Source organism: Cryptococcus neoformans, assembly GCF_000091045.1.
Source record: "Cryptococcus neoformans var. neoformans JEC21 chromosome 6 sequence".
In the NCBI taxonomy this organism is placed as follows: domain Eukaryota; kingdom Fungi; phylum Basidiomycota; class Tremellomycetes; order Tremellales; family Cryptococcaceae; genus Cryptococcus; species Cryptococcus deneoformans.
Genome location: NC_006691.1, coordinates 227,621 through 237,620, shown reverse-complemented (window position 1 = coordinate 237,620; position 10,000 = coordinate 227,621). Strand labels below are relative to the sequence as shown.

Below are 10,000 nucleotides of genomic sequence, written 5' to 3'. Positions count from 1 at the left end.
TCGAGTAGTACTACGCGATCATACAAAAAACAGCCAACTCCATGCCACTCTCCGGTGGTTGGGGAAACGACCTCTATGCTTTTACATTGTAGCGCACTCATGACCCCCGTAACACTAATGAAGAGTTGATGTAAATTCCGTATCTGATCAGTGACCAGCAAATCAAGAAGACAATCTGGATTGTTAGAGCCATGTACGACTAATAGCAGACCGCCTATGCATAATTAGACCCATCTAATCCCTACCAAGAACCTCCTTCCACCGCCCTGCTTTACAATTCTTAAGCATCCACATCCTGCACACCGCTGTAAGCCTCCAACTTCTGGCTGGCACCCTCCCAGTCGAGAACACCCTTGACAAGCTGGTCAACGACGCTGATGACGTCCTCAATAGGACCGATAAGTTGGCTGGTAGAATCTCGCTCTCGGAGAGTCATGGTACCGTTTTGGATGGCTACGTATTAAGGTTAGTGATTGTATGCTTCAGGATAATAAATGTGGACATACTGGCAAAGTCGACGGTACAGCCGAAAGGAGTACCAAGCTCGTCGTTTCGGGCGTATTTCTTACCGATTGTAGCGGAAGAATCGTCGACTCGGCTGGCGATACCTCGCTTTCTCATCTCTCGGGCTTTAATACTCAATATTAGTGATATTCTGGTATGTCGATCGATTTCTTAGGATGGGACTCACAAACTTCGTGGATCTTACTCCTCAATTGAGCATCCTGAGAGATAGAGACGATGAGACACTTGATAGGAGCGACGAGAGCGGGGAGGGAAAGGACACCTCGAGCGGCGTCTTGCTCTCGTGCCCAGTAAGTGTGCTCAAGAACACAGTAAAGGATACGACCAATACCGAAAGACGGCTCGATGACGTTGGGGATGAATTCGCGCACTGACGATAAAGTTAGGTAAAACTAATTTCACGAGGAGACTGGAGACTTACTGTGCTCAGTAACGGTGATGGGGTTGATCTTGACGAGGTCGGGGGTAATCTCATAAGACTTGCCATCGGCGCACTGGACGTTAGAAGAGCCGTTCTCGAGCTCATCCTTGATGCACTGTAACTTTTCCTTCTCAAGGCCGAGCAAAGTCTCCTTGATCATAGTAGCGTCCTTCTTGAACTTCATACCGAAAGCTTTGGCGTCAAAGGTGCATTCGAGCTTCTCGACAGTTCGGGGCTGGTCGAGACGTTGCTGGACTCTAAGAGGCTGCTTGGTTCGGACAGAGTGGACGGTAAGGTCATAAGCGGATCGGTCCGCGCAACCGACACACTCTATCCAGCCGTAAGAGGATTGGATCTCAAAGTCCCAACAGTCCTGCTAGAAGTTAGTACGGATTGATTGGACCTCAAGAATTGGGCGTACGGTGGCGTAATGAGCCATTTCGTTAGCCATGTGCTGCCTGCACCTCAACCTAGCAGGGTCTATACCAATCTTGGTCAAGAACAGCTGAGTTCGACCGAGGAAGTAACCAAGGGTCTCATTATCGACGATACCCTACATAATCATCAGCTTTCATGTCATCATGGAAAAGAAAAAGTGGAAGAAATTCTGACCTCAGCAACAGCCTCACCAACAGTCTTTTTCACGATCTCGGTCCTACCCTCGCTCTGAACACCCTTAGCCAAAAGGGTGAGGACGACATCCTTAACCTCGTTGAATCGAGCGTGACGCTTGTCAAGAGGGTCTACATAGTGCTCAATCTCAGCCATGGTGAACTCTCTGCAAATCTTCATCAGTCATCATCCCGCCAAACGTCCTTAAAAAGTAAACTTACCGGACACGGAGCAAGCCCTGTCTGGGGGCGATTTCGTTTCGGAAACTTTTACCGATCTGAGCAGAGGCGAAGGGGACCTTGCCGTTGTTGAACTCGAGGAGACGAGCAAAGTTCACAAAGTGACCCTGGGCGGTTTCGGGACGGAGGTAACCTTTGATGTGGCCAGTAGGACCGATGTTGGACTCGAACATGAGATTGAACTCGACAGGCTCAGAGACCTCGTTTCCGGTGGTGGGGTTGGTGATTTTGTGCTTTCGGATAATATCACCGAGCTCGGGACCAGTGTAGTTATCAATCTGCTGCTAGTTAGCATCTGTGTATAATTGACGTGAAGTTGACTTGCCTGAGCCAAAAGGTACTCGTACTCGGCAACTGTGTTGTCATCAAGCTTGACAGCCTCGGTCTTGACAATCTTCTTCTTCTTCTTTTTCTTGTCATCCTCCTCCTCCTTTTTCTCCTCCTCCTTGACACCTCGAGCTTCCTTGTCACCCTTTAATCTAGCCTCGAGAACACCCTCGACAAGGTGATCCGCTCTATAGATCTCACCATTCTTAACGTCCTTGACCATCCAATCGGCGAATTTGTCAACGTGGCCAGAGGTTTTGAGGACATCGGAAAGAGTCATGATGGTAGTATCGAGCTCAAGCATATCTTCTTCGATGATGTAGTGCTTTCGCCAGGCATCGAGAATGTTGGCCTGAAGGGCGGAACCGGTAGGTCCATAGTCGTAAAGACCAGCGACACCACCGTAGATTTCAAAAGAAGGAGCAAAGAAGAATCGCCTAGCCAAGAGAGCGTCCAAGGTGCTTTTGTCAAAGGCGTGAGCGGTCTTGTTGGGGACTGTGAGTTCTGAAGGGTGTGAGACGGAGGCAGCGGCGACCATTTTTGATGATTTTCTTAGGTTGAACTTGCGAGTTGGGATAGTTCTTGTTGCAAAAGACCTGATTGAATTCACCAAGGGTCGTGGTATGGCCATAGATGTGGGATGACTATTACGACTCGACAATCCACATCTGCCAAAAGAAAAGACAGAGAGGAGTTGATTATGTAATGAACTCTCAGGCGGACAATGCCGATGTTTTGAACAAGAGAGAAGACAACACTTTGTAGTTCTTCGTTGGTTCTCGTCCGTTATTTGACCACCGATTGCTTAGTTCTCTATCAAATCCCCCGGTAGGCCTTCTATCAGAAGCTTCAGACCTCCAATATACCACAAAATGCGACCACTACGTCCTGAAGAAGAACAGTGGATTTTTTCCAAGCACGCTCTCGAGAATACCCCTTCAAGATCGCATGGCGTCTCTCTGGAAGAGGAATTGGAACGTCGTAAATCAACAATCATGCAAATGCGAAGTCTTCTCGCGCGAGTCGTCTATGTGTAAGCACTATATGTCACCAACTTTGTGATCGATTGACAAAGTTCATCTCCCTCAAAGACGAGACCATCCTGATCCCAAAGCGAAACTTACTTCTACACCTTACCGGAATGTAATTCTCCTCGCCGCAACGTTCGTCCATCGCTTCTACATGCGCCGGTCTCTAGAAGACTTCAAGGAAAGCCTGATGGCGGCCACACTACTATGGATGGCTTCCAAGTTAGAAGAGAACCAGTTGAAAGTCAGACACCTTGTTAATGTGTGTCTGGACAAGTATGAGCAGTCAAAGCCTTCCCATTGGAGGATACAATGGAGACCTATGGAGAACGGTCAAGTGAGCTTCAGAAACACCGGGAATTTCTGATAGATATACTGACAGTAACATGCAGGATCCTTCTGACGGATACAGGTTTTGGGAAAAACGGATAGTCGTTGGCGAGCAACTAGCATTGGAGGCTCTGTGTTTTGACTTGTTTGTCGAGCACCCTTGGGTCATTATTCGACGCGCTATCGATGGACTGGATGCGCGGATAGCAAAATTGGAAGAGGCGGAGGAAAAGGAACTCGGAAACAAAGGAGGAGCGAACGGGGCGAATGGGAAGAGACGAGGACCGAAAATCACTGAAGAGTTGATCATGTCCCTGGCCTGGCCTATCAGTTCAGAAGCGTGCGTGTTCGCATTTCCGAGGCCGGGCACCGCTCATTTCCCATGCTCTTAGGTCACTATCGCCTTTGTCCATTCTATATCCATCTCCTATAATCGCCTTTACGTTTTTGGCAATCATTATATCCCTCATCGAACAAACTCCGCTATCTCGAGGCATTTCTGCAGCATCAGAGATTGTTGACAGGTTTGAGCTCGATATACGGTTCACAATGGATGGGCCTGAAGGAGAGGATTTGAAGACTGTTAAAGGTTTGTATGTCAGTCCCTATCGCACGGCGTCGGCTGATTAAAAGTGCAGATTGCCTTGAATCATTTACAGAATATGTCAAGATGGGATTGATAGATCGAAATCTTGTTCGATACCTCACTGTACGTGCCTGGATTTGCATTATGATATAGATGAAGCTGACGATTTTATAGCCGGAGCCTAGGAGCATAGACGAGATCAAACCTTTTAAAAGGAGTTTCACCCTCGCTACTTCTAACGAATCTTCGAATACTTCTGCCGAAGTTGTTGAGACTTCTGACACCCGATCCTCGGCTCAAGAGGAAGAATCCCAAGTAAAAACGGAAAACTCATCGAAATTAACCCCAGGGGAATCACAATAGCCTCGATCAATGATCATATAATAGCATAGTAATACAACACATACAATTACCGCCAGTACTGGGTAGGTGATACCTCTAAACACCCATAGCGGCCAACCATCTCCTCGCACCATCGGCGCTTCCTCCTCTATTTCCACCTCTTCCTCCGGGAGCTGCCAAGACGGACGGTATGAGTGGATTGGAAGAGGCAGAAGATTCTTTACGGTTCTTGGTGGCAGCACGCACTGCAGGAAAATTTGGTCAGTTTCAGTCAAGAGTGTATAAGGGTCGAAAAGGGCGAACCGCAGGCGGATATTTCATTGATATTTGTCTCGAGCACGAGTCCACCTTGTATTATTTCGGATAGGACATGATATACCTATAAAGCATGATCAGGTCAAAGAGATACATAGTTAGGTTGTGCATTGAACCCACTTCGTCAAAGTGAAAGATCAGATCCAATTCACACACATTCTCAAAGGCTCGATCTAATGACTCTACAAAGACCTATAAGACTTGTTAGCTCTGAACATTTACAAGGGAGTGTGCAAGCTCACCTGAATCAAGTCCAAAATACCTAGCTCGCTTTCCGCTCCATCAACCACAAAAACAAAGTATAGTGTCGCATAATGCCTGTAAATCACCCTCGTATCGTCCTCCATCTCTTTCACCTCTTCTCCATCCCTTCCGCCTTCCAACCCCAGGCCATTCCTCTCCTCCTGCCTAGTTTTTACCATAGACTTGGGCGTGGGAAACACAAGATCGGGTGCATCTAGAAAGTTGCACACCCCTGCAGGACGGTCGGAGATGAGTGAGAAGATCTGGGAGATGAGCGATTGCTGGACGAGTGGAGGGAGGGGGGTGAAAAACTTGGAGAGACGAGGTTTGCCGTTGGTGTTGAAAATTAGGACGGCGTGGATCATCTTGAAATGTGAGTAAAGGTGTGCGTGTATAGACTGACAATGAACAGAGAGATTAACTATTAACTCTATCCATTACACCTCCCGTCCGTCGGCGGTGACATGGCGCGACGAAGTCATTGCAGTATTTACATCAAATATGTCTTTCACATCTCGAGATATAAACAAATGGCGAGATGTGTGAGTGGTCTAAACAGCTGTCTTAAGGTGTTGTTCAACACTGAAAGCCCGGCAGTCCTCCGGGGCGTGGGTTCGAATCCCACTCTCGTCAATTCTTTTTGTTTTGTTTTCTTTCCTTCGTTTTCCACAGATATGGTTGTGTCTGTGCAGAGTATGGTAAATGAACACAATTCAGGGAGACATCTAAATGTTTTAAACATACGCATATGTTTATAATTAGTGCCTACCGATGTGAACAAGGAGATCACGGATATTCGGAAAGCGCAGAGGTGGCTGGTTTTGTAGCAGCGACGTGGTTGATTTTATATCTTCTGCTAATTCTACCATAATTTTCTCTTCATGCGCTTATTATAGAAGACATCTCTGTATAAAAAAGCCGAATAGCCATTTCCAGCTGTTGTATATGGCAATCCAGGAATGAGACATCCCGTTGGAGATCCTCTGCGGTTAAAAGACAACCAGGTGTCAGCGACGGCCTTCAGTGGACATATTATAAAGAGTCACCTCTCTGGGACCCAGTGGCCGATTGCAGATCTCCCTGCACATCCTCAAGCACTTCTCGCCATTCTCGGAGAACTGTCCGAGATTTATGCAGGAGGTGGCATGCCCTGAATGCCACCAGAATTTGGCAGTACTCGATCAGGGCTGCCGAATTCTGCGAGAGCATCACTGCTCCGTCACCTTGGAGAGTGCGCTTTGCCTTCTCCAGGAGCTCCTCTCTCTTCTGCTCGGTATACATCTTCTTCTTTTTGTTTTCTTTTTCTCCTTGCCCTTTCGCAGCCTTTATACGGTTCCAAATTAGTGAGAAGAAGGACCACATATATCATCACACTCACTAAGGAGGGAAGCCGGCTTTGCAGCTTGAAAGCAACGTCCGGTTGCTTGGAAGGTAAGTAGCTTTCGAGATATTGCTTTTACATACCTTGTATATCTGCAGTCATTCATGGATAAGCGGGTGAGACTGAACATACGAGAGAGAACAATCAAGTGAAATATGGGAAAATCGCATTATAGTGGAGGAGGTACAGCAATTAGTTTCTGATCGACTTTTTGCATGTGAAAACTGCTCATTCACCGGATGAAGTCTGTACGTGACTTCTTCAGTACATCAGAAGAGCTACTGTCTGTGGAACTGGTATTCCCTCAGCACCTTCGTACCAACAATCCCAGAGAGCAGTACAAGATAGTGATGAGGAAAGACCAGAAAGCTACAAATGAGAAAACCTAATTTAGGATATAGAATCTGAACGGAAAGGGCAATGTAATCATCTTTCTAAACGAGCAGCTAGACCAACTCCGCCATTGTCTCCTTTTTCCGAATTGTCTTCGCTGCCTTCGTCCCTTTTATCCATAAGATTTTTCTCGTTGGGATTTACATTCACCATCATGGCCCTCCCCGTGTCCAGTTCGCTAATTTCGTTATTGGGGGCGGATCCAATCACCTCTCTGACTAGGTCGGTTTCCTGCGTGATTTCCGTCCTTGGCGGACGACACAAGAGACTCCACTGGTTCTTGAGTTCCTCTGCTCGAGCTTGTTTCAATTCGTGGGAGGGGAGCTTGTAAGTCCCTGCGTGTCCGAGGAGACCAAATATTTCTTGCAGTCGTAGATAACGCAGGCGATTTGACGCATGTCGACGAAATGCATCTAGGAGCATTGCGGCATCACAGACGTCAAAAGCATCATATTGACCGGAATCGTCAGAAAACTAACAAACAAGGACCCGGTCAGCTTATGCAATCAAGAAGATTCTGGGATATTAGCCGAATCGCTCACAGGATTCGCTGCTTTCCACGCATGGTTTTCACTTTTTCAAAGTTTGATCGATGACACCGGCGTTCCTCTTCAGCGACACAAGAGTTGCATCCAGCTTTGTGAGCAGACGAGCAATCCTTTCCAATTGTTGTGCTTGAAAATCCAAGAATGAAATATTCGGCTGGAGCTCCTCTGCAGTTAAAATACAACCAACTGTCAGTGGCAGTACCATTCAATGGACAAATTATAAAAGTCAGCGCACTTTTGTGGGACCCAGTGGCCGATGGCATATCCATCTGTGCGTCTTCGAGCACTTGCCTGACGGAGTTAGTCTAGCTGCTGGTTTAGATAGATGACTACGTGGTCTTTTTCGTTCAGATTCTATCCCTTACCTTAATTTTCTCTTTTGTAACTTTCTGGTCTTTCCTCATCACTATCTTGTACACTGCTCTCTGAGACTGTTTGTACGAAGGTGCTGAATGAATACCAGTTCAACATTGCCGCCATTCTGGGAGACTGTGCGCGTTCCAGGCATGAGGTGACTTGATCTATGGCTGTACTCAGCCGGAGCTATCGAGCTCTGCAAGAGCATCATTGCTCGATCACCTTGGAGAGTGCACTTTGCCTTGTCCAAGAGCTGCTGTCTCTTTTCTTCTGTATGCGCCTTTTTGTTCTTGTTTTCTTTTGACCTCTGTGCAGCCTCGATCAGTCACAAGTCAATGAGGAAAACGATTGGACACATACAGCATCACATTCATTGAGAATGAAGGGAAGTCAGAGTTCCACCTTGAATGCGATGTCGGGTTATAATAGGACTATGATTTACCATCGGTAAGCGAAGTTGTTATGATTTTGAACGCACAGTCTCCCTTACTTTGGACTCAAAGGCGATTATCAACCAAGCGCTTGGCTGAATATACACCGATTTTATCTGCTGGTACAAAGTCTGTTGCAGACATCTTGATGAAACAAATCAGTGTCATTAGGGGTAAAAGAGGAAATTTGTCGTCAAAGATGAACTGCTTTGCAGCTCTCCAGTGCACGAGGGGATGTCTGTAGATGATGAAGATGTGAACTTGTTGATCTTATATTTATAAAGCACGGTGTAAAGGGGAAACGCCCAATGCACGAGAGCGGAGATCCGAGCTTTTTCTCTTGCGGATGGAGCTCCTCTCGCCATATATGCATTTTTGGTGGTCTGAATACGTTTGATTATTTTATGCATGGTTCTGTCTCTTGTGTCGGTCCTACCTACTATTATTGTTCCTCCTAGATGTATTCGTTGTATAATCAACATCCATGATGGGTTTGTTTTTCCTTCATACTTTTGTCTTGAGATTCTCGAGGTCTGCAAAATGCTCTGTACTCGTATCCTTCATTATCCGTATATATTTTGCTTCTCTTGGCAGCTATTATCAGAAATACCTACTGTTCTGTGCCTTCATTTTGATTTAGGAGCTCGGGTGTGAAATCCGACTGGATACCATTTCATGCTCTTGAGGCCGTTGGCAGGTGCGGAATCCGGGGGGAAGAAGAAGTGGGAGGAAACGTACGGAATCACGAGATGATCAAGAAATAATCAGCAGGCTTATCCCAGGGTAAGGACATTTAGTCTCTTTTTAAAACTTCCATTGATTATTTTGGAAATCGGGATTGTCACTGTCGGCCTTTGTCTTTTCGGTGTCGTTGCCGGTCTCATCCAGAAATATACGCACCGGTACAAGTACCTTCCAAGTCTCTGGTCTTTGCTTGCGTATTCTGGGTCAATCCTTGGTTTACTGTCAAACCCGCGGTCATTTCACTTAAATTGTTCCTCAACATTAGCCTTCGAACGAATACCTGACTCATGATCATCTAGTGATGCCTATATGGTGAAGGGCCCTGTCCTCATCAGTTGCGGCGGCGCGTTCTCAGTATTGTCGGTAGTCAAATCGCTACTCAAGCTTCTGTTCCCCATGCAAACATGGCCCTCGCCATGGCTCTTTTGGCTCTATGGACTCGTATCGGTGGTGCTATCGGCTCTGTTATCTCCCGCTGCGATTTGGACCGACCAACTTCCCAAGCATCTCCAAGCCAACCTTGGGCAGTACATGAACAGCACCCAGCTCGCTACCATCTATGGCTCTATCGCCAAGGCGCGAGCTGTGACTGAGCACCGTGACCTGGTGATCAAAAGCTACCTCGATACCGCCTGGTATCTCGAAGTCCCTACTCTTTGCTTGTGTTGTTCCTCTCGCTGCTGGTCTTTTGACTTCCAACTTCTGGCTTGGTGACTCCCATAACGCCATTGAGGTCGTGAAGAAGATTGTGATCAGGTCCGAAGAGGAGACTCGTGAGGAAGTCTTCAGCGAAAAGGTCAAGGCGACAGAAGAGAGAATCAGGATGGAGGTTGGGAGGCTCTAAATGCAAAGAAGAATGTTCAGTTTACTGTAAACTATTGGCATAATCAGGTTGAGGTTTGGGGTTATATTATTTCTTTCCATAATAGACTTCAGCGCCAAATATGGAATCGTTTGGCAGTCGTCAGAGGGTATGTGAGTGAAGTTCACTAGTCTGGTTTCAGTGTCGACGATAGAATGAGATTATCATCACAAATAATGGTACACACATAAGCCTTTACAACGGCTTTGGCTTATTGTTCCTGTACAAGCTGTCTCTGTTCCCCTGCAAAGGTTTCCTCTGCATTGATTAACGGTTTTCCGAAGTCATCAATCCCAAGTGCCTTCTGCCTACGCTT

General features: G+C 46.7%; 5 protein-coding genes and 1 non-coding gene across 6 annotated transcripts in view; 3 read left to right on the top strand and 3 right to left on the bottom strand.

Moving 5' to 3' along the window:
* Positions 1–183: 183 nt before the first annotated feature.
* On the bottom strand, positions 184–2,769 carry CNF00730 (glycine-tRNA ligase, putative). Its single transcript, XM_571244.2, has 8 exons — positions 2,123–2,769; positions 1,780–2,075; positions 1,559–1,724; positions 1,368–1,499; positions 947–1,319; positions 692–895; positions 507–629; positions 184–453 (listed from the first exon to the last, which is right to left on the bottom strand). Exons 1-8 carry the CDS (start codon positions 2,753–2,755, stop codon positions 281–283), a joined length of 2,100 nt encoding a protein of 699 aa, XP_571244.1. The 5' UTR covers positions 2,756–2,769; the 3' UTR covers positions 184–280.
* A 150-nt stretch (positions 2,770–2,919) lies between these two features.
* On the top strand, positions 2,920–4,800 carry CNF00720 (conserved hypothetical protein). The gene is made up of 6 exons (XM_571534.1): positions 2,920–3,157; positions 3,216–3,489; positions 3,545–3,822; positions 3,875–4,071; positions 4,121–4,191; positions 4,243–4,800. Exons 1-6 carry the CDS (start codon positions 2,997–2,999, stop codon positions 4,429–4,431), a joined length of 1,170 nt encoding a protein of 389 aa, XP_571534.1. The 5' UTR covers positions 2,920–2,996; the 3' UTR covers positions 4,432–4,800.
* On the bottom strand, positions 4,457–5,367 carry CNF00710 (Golgi to vacuole transport-related protein, putative). Its single transcript, XM_571243.2, has 4 exons — positions 4,968–5,367; positions 4,846–4,917; positions 4,714–4,789; positions 4,457–4,655 (listed from the first exon to the last, which is right to left on the bottom strand). Exons 1-4 carry the CDS (start codon positions 5,331–5,333, stop codon positions 4,507–4,509), a joined length of 663 nt encoding a protein of 220 aa, XP_571243.1. The 5' UTR covers positions 5,334–5,367; the 3' UTR covers positions 4,457–4,506.
* Positions 5,368–5,500: 133 nt separating this feature from the next.
* CNF00700 lies at positions 5,501–5,601 on the top strand. Its single transcript has one exon. It is a non-coding gene; the product is annotated as a tRNA-Leu (tRNA).
* Positions 5,602–8,891: 3,290 nt separating this feature from the next.
* On the top strand, positions 8,892–9,793 carry CNF00690 (hypothetical protein). Its single transcript, XM_024657339.1, has one exon. It carries the CDS (start codon positions 9,132–9,134, stop codon positions 9,534–9,536), a length of 405 nt encoding a protein of 134 aa, XP_024512999.1. The 5' UTR covers positions 8,892–9,131; the 3' UTR covers positions 9,537–9,793.
* The window catches only part of CNF00680 (conserved hypothetical protein), a 2,198-nt gene continuing 1,314 nt past the window's right edge, over positions 9,117–10,000 (bottom strand). The window contains exons 8-9 of the mRNA XM_571486.2: positions 9,872–10,000; positions 9,117–9,811 (exon numbers count right to left, since the gene is read on the bottom strand). The exon at positions 9,872–10,000 is cut by the window's right edge and continues 18 nt beyond it. Of these exons, the coding sequence (XP_571486.1) occupies positions 9,896–10,000 (105 nt within the window). The 3' untranslated portion in view covers positions 9,117–9,811; positions 9,872–9,895. The remainder of the gene's footprint in view (positions 9,812–9,871) is intronic.